General features: G+C 38.1%; 1 protein-coding gene across 1 annotated transcript in view; it reads right to left on the bottom strand.

The window, feature by feature from the left end:
- Positions 1–25,772, bottom strand: part of Tbc1d32 (TBC1 domain family member 32) — a 244,143-nt gene that overhangs the window by 25,608 nt on the left and 192,763 nt on the right. The window contains exons 27-30 of the mRNA XM_021174643.3: positions 24,914–24,997; positions 6,581–6,650; positions 4,941–5,056; positions 4,041–4,195 (exon numbers count right to left, since the gene is read on the bottom strand). Coding sequence (XP_021030302.1) covers positions 4,041–4,195; positions 4,941–5,056; positions 6,581–6,650; positions 24,914–24,997 — 425 coding nt within the window. The remainder of the gene's footprint in view (positions 1–4,040; positions 4,196–4,940; positions 5,057–6,580; positions 6,651–24,913; positions 24,998–25,772) is intronic.

Raw genomic sequence — 25,772 nt, forward strand, 5'->3', positions numbered from 1 at the left:
TGAGGACAGTTGATTTTCCCAATAAGAGCTGTACCATTATTGCACATCAATGGCCACATTTTGTCAGTTGGTTAAAATCACTGATATCCCTGATACACACCAGAAGCCTGCATTGTACCTTCCAGGACTATGGGAAGAAGTTTTAGCTCACTTCCAGTTTGATTTCTCTATGTCTTGCAATAGAGGTAACTGGTATCTCCAGCACTAGGGTCATACCAACTAGTTTTAGAGGCAAACTGAAAGGAATAACAATAGCCTTTACTGCTTTGGAAGTTTGTGGGGCTGCCCTGACCAACACAGGTTGACTTTCTTTTTTGAGGTCTATGTCAAGAATGTGAGCTTAAGCTAAAGAAGGCAGAGCAACACACTGTGTTACTAACAGTTAAGAAAGTGCCACAAAACTAAAGACTTTTTCATTTAATGAGCCTACAGAAAATGACGGCACAGTGTTTGAGAAAAGGGGGTAAAAAAAATGTTCTATTTTGTAAGCAATGACCTTTAAGCATTTTCTAGCTGATCAAAATCTTCCAAGTCTCGGTAATAGTAAATCCAAATCGAAATACCCATTCTCCCAAGGAGCCAAAACCTCATATCAAAACAGATAACAAAAGCCTAACTCCAGAAACTCAGGATACATAAAACACACACACACACACACACATACACACACACACACACATACACACACACACACACATACACACACACACACACATACACACACACACACACACACACACACACACAAAGCAATATGAAAACAAGACAGTGAGTCCTTTTGAAAAGTTACAATCCCGTAGTAATGGTTCAAGATAAGATAAACTTAGTTGACATTCAAGACACAAAATTCAAAAGAACTAATATAAACATGCTCAAGGGGGTCAAGGAATTGAAAGAAGACACAAAAACCACAATTAATGAAAACAAACTCCTGATTGATAACCAAAGAAACACAAAGGGCTGAGTGGAATAAGGAGGACAATGCAGGATATGAAAATAGAATTCCATAAAAGTAGAAATAGCGAGGAACACACAAACTGACATGAAGATTTCAGCCATTCTAATAAAAAGAATCTCAGTGGAAAGACACAGCAAGAGAATGGATGCTGTGAATGACAGAATGCCAAATGCTAATGCTTTTTAAATGAATGGGTGAAGAAAATATGCAGAATCTACAAAAAGACCAAATCTATGAATTATGGGCATAGAAGAAGGAGAATCATTCCAGATATAATATTATAGAAATACTTTTCAATAAAATTACAGAGAGAAAATGTCAAATCTAGGGAAAGAAATGCCAATATAGGTACAAGAAGTACACAGAACACCAAACAGACAGAATCCAAAGAGAAACTCCCCATGACTTATTTTCGTTAAAAGATAACTTTATACAGAACAAAGAAAGGGTACTTACAGCTGAAAGAAACAGTCTAAGGCAGATGTAAAAGCAGAGCCACCAGCTAATTTTAAAATTAAAAATTTAAAATACAGAAGAGCTTGGAGCAATGTAATTCAAGTTCTAAAAGACCACAGGTGCCAATCCAGACTACTAACATGGCAAATCAATTTCTCCTAATTGAAGAAGAAAGAAATACTTTCCATAATAAAAGGAAGCAAAGGGACTTTATACTTAAACCCAGCTCCACAGAGAATGCTGGAAGGAATAAGGTTAAATAATAATAACAAAGTGTAAGATTATGTGGGAGGCAACAAAGAGAAACAGATGATGTTAGGACAGTTCCCTTTTTATAATTCATTTTTATTGGTTATTTTATTTATTTACATTTCAAATGCTATCCCCTTTCCAGTTTCCCCTCTACAAATCTCCTATTCTCTCACTCCTCCCCCTGCCTCTATGAGGGTGCTTCCCAACCTGCCCACCCACTCCTGCCTCAACATCCTAGCATTCCCCTGCTCTGGGGCATTGAGCCTCCACAGGACCAAGGGACTTTCCTCCCATTGATGCCAGATAAGGTAATTCTCTGCCACATATTCAGCTGGGGCCATGTATCCCCCCATGTGTACTCTTTGGTTTGTAGTTTAGTCCCTGGGAACTTTGTGGGGTCTGGTTCACTGATATTGTTCTTCCTATTGGGTTGCAATCACCTTCAGCTAGACAGATATTAGATACCAAAGAAAGTCAGGATCAGGTAAACCATCTACACAGTCCCATAACACCTACAGAAATAGAAAAAGTCATTAAAAGTCCCCAACCAAAAGAAGCCCAGGGCCAGCTGGCTTTAGTACAGAAGTCTATCAGGACTTCAAAGAAGACCTAACACCAATACTTGTCAAACTATTCCACAAAACAGAAACAGAAGGAACACTACCTAATTTGTTCCATGAAGCCACAGTTACACTCACAACTAAACCACACAAAGATCCAACAAAGAAAGAGAACTTCAGGCCCATTTCCCTCATGAATATCAATGCAAAAATACTCAATAAAATCCTTGCAAACCGAATCCAAGAATACATCAAAATGATCATTCACTCTGATCAAATAAGCTTCATCCAGGGATGCAGGGATAGTTCAATATACAGAAATCCATCAATGTAATCAACTATATAATCAAACTCAAAGAAAAAAAACCCACATGATCATCTCATTAGATGCTGAAAAAGCCTTTGACAAAAACACCCCTTTGTGTTAAAAGTATTGGAGAGATTAAGAATTGAAGGTCCATACCTAAATATAATAAAAGCAATATACAACAAACCAATAGCCAACATCAAACTAAATGGAGCAAAACTTGAAACAATATCACTAAAATCAGGGACAAGACAAGACTGCCCACTCTCTACCTATCTATTTTATATAGTACTTGAAGTTCTAGTCAGAGCAATTAGGGAACAAAAGGAGGTATATGATTTGGAAAGGAAGAAGTGAAGATATTACTATTAGGATAATTCTTATGGAAAGAAGATCAAGACAACACAACATCAAAATGACAGAAATTCAATAATAATTTTGAATATTGGTAGACTCAATCTCCTGATCAAATGTCATAGTCTGGACAACCAGTTTAGACAATGGTATCAACTATTATGTTTTATGTACAAGAAACAACATCTCACCTCCAAGTGTGGATATTACTTTTGAGTGAAAGAATAGAAAAAGGTATTCTAAATGATCAGGACCAGGAAACAAACAGCCACAACTATTCTATTATCTGACTAAATGGACTTCAAAGCAAGTCTAATCAGATGAGTTAAATAAAGATACTTCATTATGAACAAGGGAACAATCCACTAAAAGGACATTACAATTATGGACATAAATGTATCAAAGATTTATACATACAAATACTACTAGGCATTAAAAAACAGATCAAGCCCAACTCAGTAACAGTTGGTGACTTTAATATTCAACTTTCATAAACAGCCAGGTCATCCTTAAAAAAAAAAGAGAGAGGAAAGAACAAAGAAAAAACAAATAAACAAAGAAATGCCACAGAGCAAATAAACCTAAGAGGTATATACAGAGTATCTTACCCAAGCATTACAGAATATATTCTAACTCCCACTCCATAAAACTTTCTCTAAAATATGCCACATCCTGAGGGATAAATCAAGTTTCAACAAATTCAGAAAAACTGAAACTCTTCCTTATAGTCTGTCTGACTGCAAACCAATAAAGCTTGAAATTGATAGTTAAAAATAAAACTTCAGAAAATAAGACATCATAGAGATTATAACTCACTACTGAAGGATGGATGGGTCACGGGAGAAATCAAGATTTTTTTTAAAATAAAAATGGAAGGACTGCATGGTAAAATATCCATGATACAATCAAAGTAAGTCTAGAAGACAAGATTATAGCTCTATATCACTACATTAAAAATCATAGAGAAATCAAATTACTTAATTATACTCTTTATGAGTTTAGAAAATAAAGACATATTAAACCCAAAAGTAGGTGTGGAGAAATAACTCAAACCAGGGAAGATATTAATATATATATGACAATACTCTAGTAAAGTTAAATGTCATGTTTTTCAAGCTCAACTCTCCTTTAAAACCAGATCTTTAAGACTTACAGAATTATGCAGTCGTGGTACCCAAAGGAAGGCAGAGGTCAGCAGCCTGGAGAAATGCTGGAGAAAGTGGAGGGTCTTCTCTTTGTCTCCCAGCATTATCATGAACAGAGAAGACACAAACCAGTCATGGCCTGCGTAGTTCCCGTGCAGGCACACTGCAGGATGGTTAAGGAACTTTCACATTATCTTAGGGAAGACACAATTTCATGAGTACTCACTTTTAAGATCTCTATCTAGAAAGAAATATTCATCACATGTAGTAATCATTTTGTCTTCAGTTTTATAAGCATTGATAATTGAAGATTCTAAAGCTGTTAAGGTTAAATTAATATAAGAAAAAACAGTGGCATGATCCTTCTTTTAATGTACTGTTGGATTATGTGTGTAGGGAGAGCCAATGCTAACTACGGTCAGAGGAAACGCTGACTTAGGAACATTCATCTATGTCGATCTATAAGAGGACAGTGTAGTTTTTATGTGAGGGTACCTGCTAAATGACTAGTACAACAAGGCAAAACCTATACATTTAGAATTCAGTAAAGCAAATAGTTTACTAATTCTTAAAAGTCAAATTCCATTTCTGAATACCAATTCAAATGAAATAAATATATTGCAAAAAGCAGCAGCTTTCGTATTATTCTATTTATATCTACAGAGCCTACTTTTTTTTTTAACATCTTGGATTTGTTTGAAAATGCCTTCAGAATGACTTCACTCAGTTTGACATTTGGTGAATACAACTGAATCTAAGGACCATAGGTCAATTTAATAAAATGTATATTCAAAACACAGAATGAGATAATATCATGATTCACTGTAGTGTGCTAACACATCCTATGAAAGAACTATGAAAATAAAGGAAGACTGTTCAGTTCCATGTAAATCCACTCGAAAGGATATGGAGAGAAGAAGTGACCGGTGACTGTTGTTGTTTCAGGAATTTCTCACAATGCTTTAAGACCAAAGCAAGATCATTTTCTGCACCATCTTTTAACAAATTGAGAAACTTCCCATACCTATTTTAAAGATTGCAAAACATAAGAAATCCATTAGGATTCTCACTGAAAATGCATCTTTAGAAATCCATCACAGTGTACAGTGTATTTCTCTTGAGATCTCAAGGTCTGGAGTTTTGAAGACTCTCCTTCTAGGGTGACTATATTAAGTACGCTACTCAGAATTCATTCCTGGTCATCATAGCACATTCGGATCAGCAGCACTGACCATTAAGTTTCTGGGACAATGAAACAGTAACAAGAAAATAACATGATAATATACGACAGATGAGAGAAATGTCTTGATTTTTTTCTGAAATTAATCTAAAGCACAGAATATAGAGTTTAGTTTTATGGAATGTTAAATCAAGAAGTAACTTTAGAAGCCATTTACTAATATTGCATATTGAGGGGGATTTGTGCATTTTAAATTGTGACTAGGACAATCCTGAACCGTAACTTGAAATATCTTGGCACTTACATGGATCAAACACTATAATTAACTGAAACTAATTCTGTTTTATCTAAGTTCCTACATTTTTAAACACACTGAATATGTGTATTTTCATCAAGGGAAAACAATATATTTGTTCCATTTCCAACCTTACTAAGACCTTACTTGGTCTGCAGTTTAGGAAGTCTTCTTAGAGGCAACATTGATAGTCATGTTTAATGGTTTTGCTGCTAGTATTTATGTCAGTGATTCTACAGGACAGTAAGTGTACATTAGCACAGTAGATCCAAACTCTACCTCATTAATTAGTTTCTACTTACTTTCTATGAATAAGAAATTATATTGAGTTAAAATATGTGACCAGGCTGCCAATGTAATCTGTAGGTTCTAATTCCCTGAAACTGTGGCAACACAAAATACTGTTATTAAAACACATATATGAAATTGCATAACATAAACAAAACAGTTACTCTGCTATAGGTGGGTGATTTGAAATCCATGCTATGATTTTCATCACAGTGGACATTTATATAAGACTCAAGCATTTAATATCTTTCACATGTGCCTTCTTAGATCATACTCAAAAGATAACCCTCTAATTATAAGGGGAAAGTTAATAACTTCCTATTAAATGAGGTTCATTATGAACATGAAAAGAAGGTTCATGATCTAGTCTATGCACTTCTCTTGAAAATTAATATGTAAGTTTAACACACTCAAACTATCACAATTTTTATTCACTCATTTGAACTTTTCAATCTATCCTTAAGGTATTTCCCTCACTGTACCCTAACTACCAGAACAAATCATGTTTTAGAAGATGTATGATTATGCCAGAGCATGCTGATCTGATGGAAAAAAAACCTGATAGTCACAGTGAAACACACTAATTAGCTTTTGGAATAATAATAAGCTGTAACTAAATTACAGCCAGAGGTAACTTAATCATGTGCCAATATTCTCAAAGATAATTTTGTGAGTGATAAACGCTGCATTTAAAGTCTAAAAAATCATTGGTTGTTAAATATTATTAAGCACACATCAGGTAGGTGAATTCTAGGAATTTGTGAAAGAGACATTTCCCTACATACCTGACAGTCATTTTCATGCCAAGCTGCTGCACAGATGAGAGACTTTCATTCTTCACATTTGCATCAGTAGCTAACAACAATAGGAAAGGGAGTTATGAAAATGTATAAAAGTCTGCATAATAATCACATGTTAATTGAAAATTGATGAAAGCAATATTTTTGCATATTTTAATGAGAATTTTGAAAATGCTGATGAATTTGTTCTTTTAGGAGCTGTCACTTATATTTTCAAAGAAGTTAACAGAAAACTTTCCAAAAACTTTTATCCTATGAAAATCATTTAAAAACTGGGAGAGGTGGGATACATATTTATCAGCACTAGGAAGGTACAGGCAGAAGAATTAGTATTTCAAAGCCATCAGTGGCTATATAGTAAGTTCAAAAGAAAATGAAACCAAAAAGCTTGTAAAATGAATAAATTATTTGATGCAAAACAATGAAAAATAAACAAAATATAAAAAGCTATAAACATTAAGAAGTAATCAAAAATATAATGTTTTCATCATGCAATGCTTATATAGAATTCTAAATGACAAGTATATGCAACCATGGCTTCCTAACACTTATATTGAAATCGTTCAGTAAGCCCTGTAAGACATGACATAGTTACTTATATACCATCTTGAAGCAGCAGAGATTACTTGCACAAAACTTCACATGATCAAGACAGTCAAAATTCCAGCACGGATGGAGGACAGAAGATAAAGCCTACCCTGAGAAGGAACTGTTGACAGTGGAGAAAGAAGGAAGGAGAGAAGGGGGGAGGGAAGAAAGGAGAAGACTCTTTTCAGAACATGGTAGGTGTCTTGTCCTAGTTTGAATATGCTTGGCCCAGGAGTGGCACTATTAAGAGGTTTGGCCTTGTTGGAGGCAGTGTGTCACTGTGGGCTTGGGCTTTAAGACCATCCTCCTAGCTGTCTGGAAGTCAAGTCTTCTCCTGGTTCCCTTCAGAACAGGAGAGGGACATGAGAGAAGGTTGGAGGAAGTTGTAAATGGATAAGATTAACATACATCCCAGAAATGCGTGAAGTTTCCAAAGTATAAAACTTAAAACTCTTTAATGGCTAAAATAAATATCTCAGTGGTAAAGTACTTGCCTCTGGGTTCAGCCCTCAGTGCCCCCCATACAATCTTTCATCAGACCAGATTCAACTTTTACTAGAAAACATTACATTAGGTTTGAGTGATTAGGTTTCTCTTTTCAGGTCAGAATTTCTTTGTGAAGTAGGAATCGTGATTATTTACCAAAACATACAAAAGGGTCAAGAGAGACTGAAAGTTTTGACTGGTTCTTGGACACACTGGATAACCAAGTTAATGTGAATAAGAGCAGAGTAAGGTACCACTCTCTATCTGAAGAAAGTCTTGTGTCCATACATATAAACAAATACTGTCTGTGCACAGGAATGGCCACTGTGAAGGGAGTCATCCACAAATAAGTGGCAGTGAGGAAGAAAAGAGAAAGTCTCTGATCCTGCTGTCACTGGAGTCTCCCATTCATAGCCCTTTGGGATATCTCCCAGTGGAATCCACTTCAAGTGCAGACTCATTCATTCCTAGTAACGAATCACTTCTAATAAAGTGGGAAACAGTATGAAGAAGTTGTAGTGATAAATGATAAAATGAAATACAGTACACTGTAAGAACTTTTCATGAAGTGTCAGAGATAAAATGTGTACACAGATAATGGATAAACATGTTTCAAAGGTTCAAGCAGAAGAAGCATGAGGCAGATGAAACACTGGATGAACACCCCAAGGAGGAAGAGATTTCTTTCAGCTGCTAGACAAGCGGCATTTGAGTGGGATATTGAAATAAGAGTAGACTTTAGGTCTTTAGAGATGGGCAGGGACAAATTAATTGTCACTGCTATTGAATACTGACATCCTAGACCAGCAGCAACTGATCTTCAGTGCTTAAAAGGAAAGTAACCAGTACATCCGGGTTTGCCTGCCCATTTCACAGGCTGAGTCCCTGAAAGTCTCATGCTGCAGAAACTACTCCAGTCCCTGGAAAAGTAGACCCAATGCTGACCATGCCAAAATTGGAGTGAATGGCAATTTTCTGATAGAAAAATAAAATAAGGCAAAAATAAGCCTTAATATTTAAAGGGGCAGTACTGAGATGGCTCTGCAAGTTGAGGCTCTTATGACACATGCCAGAGCATCTGAGCCTGACCCTAGAATCCAAACAAAGGTAGAAAGGAGAACCTACTTTACAAAGTTCTCTTCTGACCTCCACACATGCTCAGTAGAGCATATGTGTCCCCACACTGTAATGCACACCATAGCAATAGAAACAACTTTTAAAACTACCTTTTATAAGATACTAGTTAGGTTAGTTTCTGGTAAACTATATCTAAGTCTTATCTATACTGGAATCCAGTCAGTAAAATCCATGTCTCTTGTTTCTAATGGTAGCAGTTAGGCGTCAGTTCACAGAGCTTAGCATTCCTTGTTACTTATAATTTTCAACGAGTTAGTAGATATACCTTCACTGGTGGAGGAGATTCGCTCTGCCCTTTGCATAGTAGATGATCAATCTGCAGCAACAGCAACTCATAGCAATGCAATCTCTAAGAATTCCAAGCTCCTATATGTTATAAACCTATAAGGTACCCCTGGGTCTTTGGGAGAAGAAAATGCATCATTTGTAAAGAGAAATGAGAGACAGTGCTAAGCTCAGGTCTGCTCTATTTGTGAACTCATGTTTCTGTTCCTTTTTCTGCACAGGATAAAAGTTTGATTTTGGTTTCCATTACTTGATACCAAACACACACACACTCACTCACACACACACACACAACACACACACACACACAGAGGCACATGCATGCACATATACACAAGCATGTACACACACAAATACAGATATAAACATACATATATGTACATATACACACCCACACATATTACATATACACATACATAAATGTACACATACCCATTTTTCACTCCAATAATTTTCTGGTAAACTTTTAGAACTATCATTTATGTATTAACCATAATTTCCAATTTTCAGTTGCTAATGCATTTTTAAAATGTAGCCATAAGTTAAGAATACTTTTGTATATGCTTACTACAACATAATCAGGTTAAGTCTGTGTAAAAACTAGGAACTTTCTTATGATTTGGGTTTAGTGTCTAAGGCTGATCCTTTACTTTATGATGCACTATGTTTTAGTTTTCTAATTTAAATAATGTAAAATTTTCATGCTCTGCTGTGGGTGACATCTGATTTTGTAGAATTTTAAGAGTTTTTTTATGAAAATAAAACTGAATACGTAACATTTAAAAATGAAAATTAAAATGTGTTATGTTCCTAATAGCTATGGAACATCACATGACAATAATATGACTTCCAGAACTACTATAGATAACACTTAAAATTCTAGGACATAGAAAACTGCATTATCTGACATGAAAAATAAAACTTTTCCCTCACTAACACTTGAAATAATGCTAACATTTCCCTTATGGAAAATATAATTTACATTTGTTTGAAATAAGATCCTATTCTGCAGGCTGGACAGGCATTAAACACCTACACACACACACACACACACACACACACACACACACACACACACACACACAAATACTGCAGCTTCATGGCTTCCTGAGTGCTGGGTTTAAAGATATGCACCACCAGCCCTGCCTCAGACAGCTAGCTTAACAGGAAAGGAGGAATTTGCAGAGGCTTTCCCCATTCCTTGTGTTCTATGAGTCATGGTGGCTTCTGCCTAGACATAACGCCCCCCACATCAATGAGGAGCAGGGAACAGTTAATCTGCTAGGTGCGAGATGTTGCCTTGATGTCTATGCCACCAAATATTATGTGAAAATTGGTTGTTATCCCTCCTTGTGCGATAAAAGGTGCTTTCAGCTTGGGGTGGCTGTTCCCATGAAAAGGAGCCTTAACTCTCGTCAGAGTGAATAACTTATTTCCAAGGCCTCGTTCTGTTCTAGTTTATGATTATATTTGTATGTTAAAACACACAATCAAACAAACAACAGAAACATCTCTGCTCGGGTCCAAGGGTAACAGCTCCCAATTAGAGTTGTGCATCAAAATCCACTGAGGTACTTTTTAACAGAACAGAGAAGCAAGTTTCACTGAGGAATAGTGAATTCAGTTACAGAGTGTGAGACCCTTGGTCTTTTTCAGTTTATACTTCTACACCTTTATTTCTTCAGCTTAAGATTGAGATTCACATTTTATACATGTATAATTTAGATGTTGGGACAAGTGGTCAGTAATAGTTACTAGAGAATTTTCACCTTAACGAAGGTTGCACTTAACATCAATAAGATGTTTTAGAAGCATTGGAGGTACTGAAAGTATTAAAGTGAATATCAACTACTTGATTTTTTTAAATCAAATATTGTGAAAATGATTTTTAACCAAACTTTGACATGATTAAAATCCGATAGAAAAAAAGAAATCAAAAGCCAAAGAGCTCACACCCATAGTGGTCAACTCACGATGGCCTGTATCTTTGGCTCTAGGTAACCTGGTATCCTCTTCTGGCCTCTGTGAGCATATGCTCATGTGGCTTACATTCATATGGATGCATACACATACATGTAAATAGAAATAATAAAGCTGGGGGAAAGCTAGAGAAGGAACAGGCACTAGTGTAGAAGTATTTTCTGAAACCAATAGAATCTAAAACTCTCTTACCTACCTGAATCATTGGGAAAGCCTAAGAAGTCAAAAAGGCATTGGCCAGTGACATAATGCTTAAGAACTTTCAGTTAACAATGTTTGACTCAAACTAATGTCTTAGCTTCATAGGAAACTTATTTAAAATAATCAACCTTTGTAATTACAAATATACTCTGAAAATAGAATAACTTGACAAAATTTATTTAATATGGACTGCAATCTCTCATTCTGGGAATGCCTTCTCTATTTATGTTTACAAAGCAATGACACTGCCACCAGGGTAGAAGAGAGTAAATCTATTCCACTTGGCACTTGGCTAACAGTGTGGGAATAGATAAACTTTCAGAAGAGTAAAGAATTTCAGCTGGAGGAACATTTATTGCATGCCTGCTTACTAAAGCCCTGTTGTGTCTGTCCTAAAGTCCAAGGACACGCCCTTTGCTTCCTCCTTCTTTCCCAGTTAGCCTGCAGATTCTTTTGCTGATTTTTCAAATTGAAGTTGTACCCACTTCTCAGCACACTATAAATTCAGTGCCCCGTGACCAAGCTACCACAAGCATCTTCAGTGCAAGCTTTTTGAAAGCCAGGGCGTTCCTGTTTGGGCACCTCCATTATGCAATTACCCTTTTCTTTCAGCTCCGATGTCCTCACAGACAGCACACTCCTCCACCTATGTTTTCCCCTTCCATCTTCTACGACAGCAGCTACCACCAATGGCTCACTCACCTGCTCACATGGCATTACAACAGAACTTCCCAGTGACAAGAACACATTTCAAATGTCAGCTTTAAAGGTGCTAGCATTTCACCTGAAATAAAGGAGCTATACCTAAAAAAATGTGAGTTTCCATGAGTCCCCATATCACTGTGTGCTACAATTTATTTGATCATTTTAGGTCTGTGCTATAGATCTTTCTTTATATGCAACTTTATCGATATACTTACTGCATACTCTACAAACATTAAGCAAAAACAGCAAACATTCTATAAATATTAAGCAGAAAAGAATTTGTTAGCCTAACATTTGAACAAATATTAAAAGACATGTATGTATGTGAGTGAAAGAGAGAAAGAGAGTGTGTGTGTGTGTCTGTGTGTCAGCAGCTAAGGGCACTGGCTGCTTTTCTAGAAGATCTGGATTGAATTCCCAGCACCCAAAAGGTTGCTCACAACCATCTACAACTCCAGTCATAGGGGATCCAAGTCTTCTGCTGACCTCTGTGAGCACTGCTTAAACATGATACACACACACACACACACACACACATATACACACACACACATATACACACACAAACACACAAACACAGACAAAACATCAAAACATCAATATACATAAAAAAAGTAATAATTAAAACAAAAAAAGTCAAGAAAAGCACCGGGGCAGCTAGGGCGCAGGGTCGGCTGACACTCGCCAGCTACCCACAACACCCGCCACAGGATCTTAAGACTTCTGGTGAGTGGAACACAGCTTCTGCTCCAATCCAATTGCACGCGGGACCTGAGACTGCATTAGTTAGGGAAGCAGAAACCGGCCTGAGTAGGGCCACAGGCCTCATCCAGCCGGATCAGCACCGGGGTAGCTAAAGCCCAGGGTTGCCTGACACCTGCCAGCTAGCCACGAACCCCGCCACAGGATTTTGGGACTGCTGGTGAGTGGAACACAGCTTCTGCTCCAGTCCAATCACGCAGGACCTGAGACTGCTCTGGTTGGGGAGAGAGAAATCCGGCCTACATAGGGCCACAAGCCTCTTCCGGTCAGAAAAGCACCGGGGCAGCTAGGGCGCAGAGTCTGCTGACACTCGCCAGCTACCCACAACACCCGGCACAGGATCTTAAGACTTCTGGTGAGTGGAACACAGCTTCTGCTCCAATCCAATTGCGCGCGGGACCAGAGACTGCATTAGTTAGGGAAGCAGAAAACCGGCCTGAGTAGGACCACAGGCCTCTTCCGGCTGGACCAGCACCAGGGTACCCCCAGCTACCCACAACCCCCGCCACAGGATTTTGAGACTGCTGGTGAGTGGAACACAGCTTCTGCTCCAATCTTTAAACAGTGACAACAATAACAACTAACCCCAGAGATTACCAGATGGCGAAAGGTAAACGTAATAATCTTACTAACAGAAACTAAGACCACTCACCATCACCAGAACCCAGCACCACCACTTCACCCAGTCCAGGGCACCCCAACACACCGGAAAAGCTAGACATGGATCTAAAAGCATATCTCATGATGATGGTAGAGGACAACAAGAAGGACTTTAATAACTCACTTAAAGAATTACAGGAGAACATGGCTAAAGAGTTACAAGTCCTTAAAGAAAAACAGGATAACACAATCAAACAGGTAGAAGTCCTTAAAGAAAAACAGGATAACACAATCAAACAGGTAGAAGTCCTTAAAGAAAAACAGGAAAACACATCCAAACAGATGATGGAAATGAACAAAACCATACTAGACCTAAAAAGGGAAGTAGACACAATAAAAAAAACCAAAATGAGGCAACACTGGACATAGAAACCCTAGGAAAGAAAATTGGAACCATAGATACGAGCATCAGGAACAGAATACAAGAGATGGAAGAGAGAATCTCAGGTGCAGAAGATTCCATAGAGAACATCGGCACAACAATCAAGGAAAATGTAAAATGCAAAAAGATCCTAACTCAAAACATCCAAGAAATACAGGACACAATGAGAAGACCAAACCTACGGATAATAGGAGTGGATGAGAATGAAGATTTTCAACTCAAAGGACCAGCAAACATCTTCAACAAAATTATAGAAGAAAACTTCCCAAATCTAAAGAAAGAGATGCCCATGAACATACAAGAAGCCTACAGAACTCCAAATAGACTGGACCAGAAAAGAAATACCTCCCGACACATAATAATCAGAACAACAAATGCTCTAAATAAAGATAGAATACTAAAAGCAGTAAGAGAAAAAGGCCAAGTAACATATAAAGGCAAGCCTATCAGAATTACACCAGATTTTTCACCAAAGACTATGAAAGCCAGAAGATCCTGGACGGATGTTATACAGACACTAAAAGAACACAAATTCCAGCCCAGGCTACTATACCCAGCCAAACTCTCAATTAACATAGATGGAGAAACCAAAGTATTCCACGACAAAACCAAATTCACACATTATCTCTCCAGGAATCCAGCCCTTCAAAGGATAATAACAGAAAAAAACCAATACAAGGACAGGAACCACGCCCTAGAAACAACAAGAAGGTAATCCCTCAACAAACCTAAAAGAAGACAGCCACAAGAACAGAATGCCAACTTTAACAACAAAAATAACAGGAAACAACAATTACTTTTCCTTAATATCTCTTAATATCAATGGACTCAACTCCCCGATAAAAAGACATAGACTAACAAACTGGCTACACAAACAAGACCCAACATTTTGCTGCTTACAGGAAACTCATCTCAGAGAAAAAGATAGACACTACCTCAGAATGAAAGGCTGGAAAACAATTTTCCAAGCAAATGGCATGAAGAAACAAGCTGGAGTAGCCATTCTAATATCTGATAAGATTGACTTCCAACCCAAAGTCATTAAAAAAGACAGGGAGGGACACTTCATACTCATCAAAGGTAAAATCCTCCAAGAGGATCTATCAATCCTGAATATCTATGCTCCAAATACAAAGGTAGCCACATTCATTAAAGAAACTTTAGTAAATCTCAAAGCACACATTGCACCTCATACAATAATAGTGGGAGACTTCAACACACCACTTTCACCAATGGACAGATCATGGAAACAGAAACTAAACAGGGACACAGAGAAACTAAGAGAAATTATGAATCAAATGGATCTGGCAGATATCTACAGAACATTCTATCCTAAAACAAAAGGATATACCTTCTTCTCAGCACCTCATGGCACCTTCTCCAAAATTGAACACATAATTGGTCACAAAACAGGCCTCAACAGATACAAAAATATTGAAATTGTCCCATGCATCCTATCAGATCACCATGGACTAAAGCTGATCTTCAATAACAAAATAAATAATAGAAAGCCAACCTTCACGTGGAAACTGAACAACACTCTTCACAATGATACCTTGGTCAAGGAAGGAATAAAGAAAGAAATTAAGGACTTTTTAGAGTTCAATGAAAATGAAGCCACAACATACCCAAACTTATGGGACGCAATGAAAGCATTTCTAAGAGGAAAACTCATAGCTCTGAGTGCCTCCAAAAGGAAACTAGAGAGAGCACACATTAGCAGCTTGACAACACACCTAAAAGCACTAGAACAAAAGGAAGCAAATTCACCCAAGAGGAGTAGACGGCAGGAAATAATCAAACTCAGGGGTGAAATCAACCAAGTGGAAACAAGAAAAACTATTCAAAGAATCAACCAATCAAGGAGCTGGTTCTTTGAGAAAATCAACAAGATAGATAAACCCTTAGCCAGACTCACTAGAGGGCACAGGGAAAGCATCCTAATTAACAAAATCAGAAATGAAAAAGGAGACATAACAACAGATCCTGAAGACATCCAAAACACCATCAGATCCTTCTACCAAAGGCTATACTCAACAAAACTGGAGAACCTGGATGAAATGGAGAAGTTCCTAGACAGATACCAGGTACCAAAGTTGAAACAAGATCAGGTTAATGATCTAAACAGCCCTATATCCCCCAAAGAAATAGAAGCAGTCATTAATAGTCTCCCAACTAAAAAAAGCCCAGGACCAGATGGGTTTAGTGCAGAGTTCTATCAGACCTTCAAAGAAGATCTAATCCCAGTTCTTCACAAACTATTCCACAAAATAGAAACAGAAGGTACTCTACCCAACTCATTCTATGAAGCCACAATTACTCTGATACCTAAACCACAAAGAGACCCAACAAAGATAGAAAACTTCAGACCAATATCCCTTATGAATATTGATGCAAAAATCCTCAATAAAGTTCTTGCTAACCGAATCCAAGAACACATCAAAACAATCATCCATCCTGACCAAGTAGGTTTCATCCCAGGGATGCAGGGATGGTTCAATATACGGAAATCCATCAACGTAATCCAGTATATAAACAAACTCAAAGACAAAAACCACATGGTCATCTCTTAGATGCGGAAAAAGCATTTGACAAGATCCAACACCCATTCATGATAAAAGTCTTGGAAAGATCAGGAATTCAAGGCCCATACCTAAACATGATAAAAGCAATCTACAGCAAACCAGTAGCCAACATCAAAGTAAATGGTGAGAAGCTTGAAGCAATCCCTCTAAAATCAGGGACTAGACAAGGCTGTCCACTTTCTTCATACCTATTCAACATAGTACTTGAAGTCCTAGCCAGAGCAATTGGACAACAAAAGGAGATCAAAGGGATACAAATTGGAAAAGATGAAGTCAAAATATCACTTTTTGCAGATGATATGATAGTATATATAAGTGACCCTAAAAATTCCACCAGAGAACTCCTAAGCCTGATAAACAGCTTTGGTGAAGTAGCTGGATATAAAATTAACTCAAACAAATCAATGGCCTTTCTCTACACAAAGAATAAACAGGCTGAGAAAGAAATTAGGGAAACAACACCCTTCTCAATAGTCACAAATAATATTAAATATCTTGGCGTGACTCTAACTAAGGAAGTGAAAGATCTGTATGATAAAAACTTCAAGTCTCTGAAGAAAGAAATTATAGAAGATCTCATAAGATGGAAAGATCTCCCATGCTCATGGATTGGCAGGATCAACATTGTAAAAATGGCTATCTTGCCAAAAGCAATCTACAGATTCAATGCAATCCCCATCAAAATTCCAACTCAATTCCTTAACTATTTAGATAGGGCAATCTGCAAATTCATCTGGAATAACAAAAAACCTAGGATAGCAAAAACTCTTCTCAAGGATAAAAGAACCTCTGGTGGAATCACCATGCCGGACCTAAAGCTCTACTACAGAGCAATTGTGATAAAAACTGCATGGTACTGGTATAGTGACAGACAAATAGACCAATGGAATAGAATTGAAGACCCAGAAATGGACCCACACACCTACGGTCACTTGATCTTCGACAAGGGAGCTAAAAACATCCAGTGGAAGAAAGACAGCATTTTCAACAAATGGTGCTGGCACAACTGGTTGTTAACATGTAGAAGAATGCGAATCGATCCATTCCTATCTCCTTGTACTAAGGTCAATTCTAAGTGGATCAAGGAACTTCACATAAAACCAGAGACACTGAAACTTATAGAGGAGAAAGTGGGGAAAAGCCTTGAAGATATGGGCACAGGGGAAAAATTCCTGAATAGAACAGTAATGGCTTGTGCTGTATGATCAAGAATTGACAAGTGGGACCTCATGAAACTACAAAGCTTCTGCAAGGCAAAAGACACCATCAATAAGACAAAAAAACCACCAACAGATTGGGAAAGGATCTTCACCTATCCTAAATCAGATAAGGGACTAATATCCAATATATATAAAGAACTCAAGAATGAAGACTCCAGAAAGTCAAATAACCCCATTAAAAAATGGGGCTCAGAACTGAACAAAGAATTCTCACCTGAGGAATACCGAATGGCAGAGAAACACCTGAAAAAATGTTCAACATCCTTAATCATCAGGGAAATGCAAATCAAAACAACCCTGAGATTCCACCTCACACCAGTCAGAATGGCTAAGATCAAAAATTCAGGTGACAGCAGATGCTGGCGAGGATGTGGAGAAAGAGGAACACTCCTCCATTGTTGGTGGGATTGCAAGCTTGTACAACCACTCTGGAAATCAGTCTGGCGGTTCCTCAGAAAATTGGACATAGTACTACCGGAGGATCCAGCAATACCTCTCCTGGGCATATATTCAGAAGATGTCCCAACCGGTAAAAAGGACACATGCTCCACTATGTTCATAGCAGCCCTATTTATAATAGCCAGAAGCTGGAAAGAACCCAGATGTCCCTCAACAGAGGAATGGATACAGAAATTATGGTACATTACACAATGGAGTACTACTCAGCTATTAAAAAGAATGAATTTATGAAATTCCTAGCCAAATGGATGGACCTGGAGGGCATCATCTTGAGTGAAGTAACACAATCACAAAAGAACTCACACAATATGTATTCACTGATAAGTGGATATTAGCCCAAAACTTAGGATACCCAAGATATAAGATACAATTTGCTAAACGCATGAAACTCAAGAAGAATGAAGACCAAAGTGTGGACACTGTGCACCTTCTTAGAATTGGGAACAAAACACCCAGGGAAGGAGTTACAGAGACAAAGTTCGTAGCTGTGATGAAAGGATGGACCATTTAGAGACTGCCGTATCCAGGGATCCATCCCATAAGCAGCTTCTAAACACTGACACCATTGCATACACTAGCAAGATTTTGCTGAAAGGATCCAAATCAAACACAGGAGTGGATGTTCACAGTCAGCTATTGGATGTATCACAGGGCTCCCAATGGAGAAGCTAGAGAAAGTACCCAAGGAGCTAAAGGGATCTGCAACCCTATTGTTGGAACAACATGATGTACTAACCAGAACCCCGGAGCTCTTGTCTCTAGCTGCATATGTATCGAAAGATGGCCTAGTCTGCCATCACTGGAAAGAGAGGCCCATTGGACTTGCAAACTTTATATGCCCCAATATAGGGGAATGCCAGGGCCAAAAGAATGGGAATGGGTGGGTAGGGAAGTGGGGGGCACTATGGGGGACTTTTGGGATAGCATTGGAAATGTAATTGAGGAAAATATGTAATAAAAATATTAAATATCAAAAAAAAGAAAAGAAAAAAAAAGTCTTTCAAAAAGTTACATTTTAGCCGGGTGTGGTGGCGCAAGCCTTTAATCCCAGCACTCGGGAGGCAGAGGCAGGTGGATTTCTGAGTTCGAGGCCAGCCTGGTCTACAAAGTGAGTTCCAGGATAGCCAGGGCTACACAGAGAAACCCTGTCTCGAAAAACCAAAAAAAAAAAAAAAAAGTTACATTTTAGGGGCTGGTAAATTGGGTCAGAGGTTAAGAGCACTGGCTGCTCTTCTAGAGAACCCAGGTTGATTCTAGGCACCCACATAGCTGCTCACAAATGTCTCATGCCTTTTGACCTCTGTGAGTATCAGGCACATATGTGGTACAGAGACATATGGTACACTCAGGCAACACACCTGTACCCATAAAATAAAAATAAAAATAATTTTAAAAGTTACATTTTAATAGTCAAACGTAAAACAATGGTATCTTTTCAGTCTACAGATTAACTAGTTCCAAGAGAAGAGGTTTTTACAAATCTATTCCTTCCTAAGGGACATTTAATAGAACATTGCAAAGAATAAATTACAAGGATCTATCTAGTTTGTTTAAAAGACTGGAGGTGACAAAAAAAAATGAACATCTGTTAAGGTTTGCAAAGATCCCTGCATAGATGTACCACTGACTGCAAATGCGCAGGGCTTTTATCTGTTTGTCCATTCTTCTTTCTTTGAGGGAATAAACAGCCAAACTAATTTGGTTTATCCAGATTTGCAAATTTTATAGCGGGCTGAGTTCCTGAGGGAAGTAACAGCAGATGGATAGCTGTGTTGTTCTAATTTCAGCCACCGTGGGGCTTAGAAAGCTGTCACTTTGTAAAAAGACAACCAATTTCTCACTTTAAGAAACACAGAAAAGTAGTGAATATGTCCAGAATTTGTTTCATAGCATCTTTTATATTAAAGCCCAGGCTTGCCAGCTTGCAGTAATTAGAACGGGATTTTATAATGGCAGCCATTGTCCTCCCATCTAAAGCCACACAGGAGGAGGAGGCCCCTTAACACATCGGAGAGAAAACGGGCACTTGCTCACTACATCACAATAACAGACTCCCAACCACCAGTCAGTAGGAAGCCACTTTGGGTTTTTTTTGGCTTTACTACAAAGCGCTGGAACACAGCTGATCATCTGACCCCTTTCAATAAGTTAAATTCACATTCAGGGTGCATCTGTCTACAAAATACATCCCAGGAACCCAACATCTGGGATCTCACACAGCACAATTCAGAAATGATTGTAGTAAATACAAGTGCATTAAGTGATCTTTAGTATTTTGACAATACTAAAAACATAATCTTTTTATATTATCTGTGGAAAATATGACCCAGCAGAATAATGTACCATAAAGAGCTGCTGAGACTGCAGATAACTACACTGCACCATAAAGATCTGCCCATCCTAGCTCTAGTCATGGGAATCCACAAGCTTTGAATCTTCTACTCACCTCACTCACCTCCTGTTAAAGCTGTCAATTCCAAAACGATTGTGTTCTCGGGTAAGTTGTAAGGTTTATTCATAAAATGATAGTTTCCTTCCCAGGTTCACCTCTCAAAAATCTTTCTAATGTATGGTTTCTCTCCCCTTGTCTCTTCCCTCGTTTTAAGAGTTTTCCCTCTTTGGGGAAGTGGTAGAGGGCTTTATGGCACATCCTATGAAGAGTCTCTGCACACATCTAAGCTATAAGGAAGCCCAGTGCCTGTCAGTCCCATTACCTGCCTTAGGTTTTGCAGATCTTTTTTTTTTTTTTTTTTTTTTTTTTTTGGTTTTTTCAAGACAGGGTTTCTCTTTATAGCCCTGGCTGTCCTGGAACTCACTTTGTAGACCAGACTGGCCTAGAACTCAGAAATCCGCCTGCCTCTGCCTCCCAAGTGCTGGGATTAAAGGCGTGCTCCACCACCGCCTGGCTGCAGATCTCTTTTATCTGCAATTCATTCTCTTACAGCTTCTTTTATCTTTCCACAGTTTGACATTAGATGTTGGAAGATATAAATTATTATTAAATCATCTGTGTGTTTTTAAGTACCGCTCTATTTGGACTAGTTTTGGATTAAATTCATGGGAATGGAGACACTGTGCTGGCTAGTTCTATGTCAACTTGACACAAGCTACAGTCCTCTGAACAATGGAACCTCCATTGAGAAAGTGCTTCTGTAAAATTAGGTTATAGGTAAGCCTGCAAGGGTATTTTCTTAGTGATATGGGAGGGACCAGCCCCTGACATATGGTCCTGGGTGTTACAAGAAAGCAGACCGAGAAAGCTATGGAAAGCAAGTCAGTAAGCAGGCCCCCTCCATGGACTCTTCATTAGCTCCTGCCTCTGGGCTTCTACCTGATTTGAGTTCCTGACTTGGATTCCCTCAGTGAACTGTGATTCAGGACATGTAATTCAAATGAACCCTTCCATCCTCAAGTGGCTTATGGTCATGGTATTTCATAACAGTAGAAACCCTAAGATACTTATATAACAGCAAAAATATTTAACCAAGTGCTACCTCAAAGGTATAAGGAAGTGTGATACTAATAGAGCAATTTAGCCAGAGGCAGTAAATAACCATCCAAACAGTAGTTGGAAGAACACCAGTAGCAGAGAGGAAGAACTTCTACTTAGGATTAAAGACAAAGTTTATCCTTAGCCCAAACTTAAAAGTTGTGTTGAGGATTGTCATGCATGTGCATCCCATATATGGGTAGTAATATATATCACTTAACTATTTTCAAAATGAACATTGTTCTAGGGTCAAAGGACACAATAATGATAAAACATAGGAATGATCTATAGGAGATTGAGGTATCATAAAGAATCAGATACAGTGTCAAAGCATGAGAAAGAAATGACAATGAGCTGTGTTACATGTTTTATACAAAGCCAATGGATTAATAATTAATCATTATAGCATATCTTTCCTCTAAAAGCAGATTCACAGATCTAATGAGCACTGAACATATCTGTTTGAATGCTAACAAGTACCCAAAACACAGAACAAGAGGAAAAGCTAGTTTCAAATCTTCCCCTCAACTCACACCTATTCCTATCCTATTCTTCATTTTAAAATAATTTTTATTATCTTTGAAAATCTCATTTAATATGTTTTATCATATTCAGCCCCCAACACTTCTCCATACCTCCTTCAAAATCTGCCTTCACCTCCCTACCCACTTCCCAAGTCCTGTTCATTCCCTATTCGATAACCCATCAACTCCAATTTACATTGCCCATTAACTACTAGGAGTGGGGCAATTCACTGGCCTATGGTTGACCTACCAGGAGTCACATCCTTAAAGAAAACTGACTCTACCTTGCCTGGAGGCCATCAGCTGTTCATGGCTCCATGAGCCCCTCCCCACTCCATGCTTCAGTGCTGACTGGCTTGATCTTGTGCAAGCAACCATAGCTGCTATGACCACAAGAGAGAAATATCTTCATTGGTTAACCATACTAGTTCTATCCTCTCAGCTGCTCAGAACAATCAAGAAAGTCCTCTTTTCTTTCACAGCCTGTATGCAACCTATTACTCAGTCTTGCTAGACATGTGTTCACAATTCACTACGAATGTAAATGCTTTTTCCGACTTCCACTAACAGTGCCCTCATCTGAATCATTCTACTTTTTCATCTGGCTCCTCCTGCTTTATCTGGTTCCCCCCCCCCACCCTCCTCAGCCTTTCTAATGCAGAAGCCATATTACACTTATAAAATGCAAACCACACAAAAATTCATATCTCATGACTAGAAAAGTCCTTATATACAAATATATGTTTGTTGAAAAAGTGAAACTATAAATATCTAGGACAGAAGAAAGTTGTCAGTACTGTTAGCAAGGCAATACAGTAAAAGTAAAACTAGGTCACTGAGAGGAAGGGATGATACCAGAGAAAACAAAATAAGCAGAACAATGTAAAGCTATGGGTACCAAAGAAGTTTAGACTCTACTCGGTGGTCAGAGCAACCTATCAAGTAGTAGAGGAATAAACAGGTCCAGATTTACCTATCAAGGATCACTCTTACTGTGTGTAAAGAATGCCATTTTTGCTGGGTGGGCAGCTCTTATGATTATAATAGGGAAGCTGAGACAAAGCTGGCTTATGCTATATTATAAAGCTGTATTTTAAACAAAACACCACCCCAGAAAGAACAAGAATGGATGTATTATATAGATGATAAGTAATCAGACTGTAAAATGAAAAACACGCAAAGGGTCATTGATACCCTGAGCAAAAGGCAACACTAGCCTTAATTAGCATAAAGGAGAAAAATGAGGCACAGCCTGAAGTAAATTTGAGATGTAGTACACACAGTAGATGTGTGTCGAACACAGAAGTGGCACTGAGACACAAAACCAGTGCTGACTCATCAGTTTTCCATGCTGAGGAACCTCCTATGCAGAGAGGACACACAGAGCACAGTGTACATCAGTAGGCACAAGAGTTCTTGGTGACATTTTCAGGTTAAAAAAAATGTCATGGTATCCAGGCATCCAGATAAAGCTCCTATTTGACAACTAAAATTATGAGAATGAAAAAAACAAAACAAAAAACCCAAAATGTTAAAAACATCTGACTAGAAGACTCAAATTTTAAAGTCATTAACTTATATGGTATAGGTTAATGCTACTGTTTAACAACATCTGAAGCAAAACTTGAAGATAAATACCAAATAGGAGCTTCAGGAAACAGAAACTCTGAGGAGGCAGAAAGCTTGTAGGTGGACAATCACAAGAAAACAGTGCTTTCTAGAAACAACAGGGAAGTTGCACATATGAACTCAGGGATTGGGGCAGAATGCATGAGACCTACACAAGCACAAGGCAGACAAAATCCCATCATAGTGCGAGGTGTGGAGGCATGAAGTTCTACCTTTAGCTAAAGAGCTATCATGTGAAAGCTGTTGAGAAACAGGGAGTTAGTTTTCTTTAAGGGTGTGAACCCATGTAGGTCACAGGTCTAAGGCAAGCCTCCCACCCAAGAGTATTTTGGGACCACAAATTGGACTCAGAATGTTTAAAAGGGAGGGGATTCTCAAATACTTAGAATATATTTTTAAAAGGGGGAAATTAGGGGCTGGAGAGATGGCTCCGTGGTTAAGAGCTTGTAGCAAAGACCTGGATTGGTTCCCAGCACCCATGTGGTAGCTTACAAACATCCTTAACTACAATTCTATGGGACCTGGTGCCTTTTTCTGGACTCCATGAGCAACACACACACACACACACACACACACAGAGAGAGAGAGAGAGAGAGGGAGAACATACATACATACATACATACATACATACATACGGGTAAAACATATACACATAAAATAAAATGATTATTTTCATAAAAGAAACAAAAATGTACTGTGACCATCGCACTTTCAAGGTAGGACCTTCAAAACTCTGTGAGGACTAGATGTCAGTGCACACACTGACTGATGTTGACCAAATGATGTCCAATAGGGACCTAGAAGCAAGCAGGTATCCACAGTTACATTTCTTTTGTGTCAGGGCACAACAGTGAGTCAAATAAACATTTGTTGTAACTTTCCCAGTCTTGTAACTGTGGAGCAGAAAGCAGATCAGCATAGAAGGTGATTATGAGAAGATAAGACTAGGAAGAGACATAATATAAAATCCATAGAGTAGGCTATGCTACCTAAGGAAAAAAAATTCTACAGAGACCAGAAACAAACGAAGTCCCAGCATCACAAGGAATCTCAGAAATTAGCAATGGGCATTGATATGTGGAACACACAGGTGAGAAGTGAGAGAATTTTCAGATGGGGGAACTTACTCATCTCAGTACCCTGCACACAGCACTGTGAAACAGCACCTGTTTACACAAAGACCTTTTTTTTTTTTTTTCAAACATCTCAATATTTAAAAAGATACCTGTGTATTCCACGGAAGGGAAGTAACATTCAGATGGGTTTTCGGTGAGCAGCAGCACAAATTTTTCCAGTAGTTCTCCTAAGGCTGTGACAGAGATGAGAGTGATTAGAATTTTAAAAGTCAAGAAAGCCTAATGGGTGACAGCGCATCTTTAAGTCACAGACTAGTACATAAAAGTCACCTGAATGCCACAGCTCTGAGGAGTTCAACTCAAAATACACTTTTTCAGTATTCATAATGTTCCTGATTTCAATTAAATTTTAATAACTTAGCTGTGAACACATTCAGTATATAACTAAAGAAGAAATAGCTATCATCTTTAGATTACCTAACAATTACTTCGGAATTTGTTAATTGTTTGTAAGGTATTCATGAAGTGATCATTTCTCATCATTTGTATACAGAAGAAAATAGTGAACTCTCAGATGGAGATTAATGCATAGCTCATGTCACTTTCAGATCTGAGGCATATTACATCTTTTATACTTTATAGCTGATGCTATCTGTTCAAGAATCCAGACCAAAGAAAGTATGCAATATTTGACTTAGAAATGACAAAATGATTCCTTTCCAAGTTGCTGTGATAATATCACAGAGTTTGCATATATCCTACAAATGGATGCTCCAGGGGATTAGGGTTAATATGCAGCCCAGAGGAATTTGTTTTCTTTTCTCTAAAGAAATATATCTGTAGAGTAGCTGATTGTTATACGATAAAGCCAGTGATCTTGCTTCACTTTAAAATTGTGCCCTTCTTACTCTTGGAATATTAACCATGACCTTTGTTAACGACATGGATTCTATTTTACATTCAGGTATATTCTAAGCATGTAATTCTTCAAAGAAAAATTAATGTGTA

This window comes from Mus caroli, unplaced genomic scaffold, assembly GCF_978045245.1.
Source record: "Mus caroli unplaced genomic scaffold, Mus_caroli_1 scaffold_9, whole genome shotgun sequence".
NCBI lineage: Eukaryota > Metazoa > Chordata > Mammalia > Rodentia > Muridae > Mus > Mus caroli.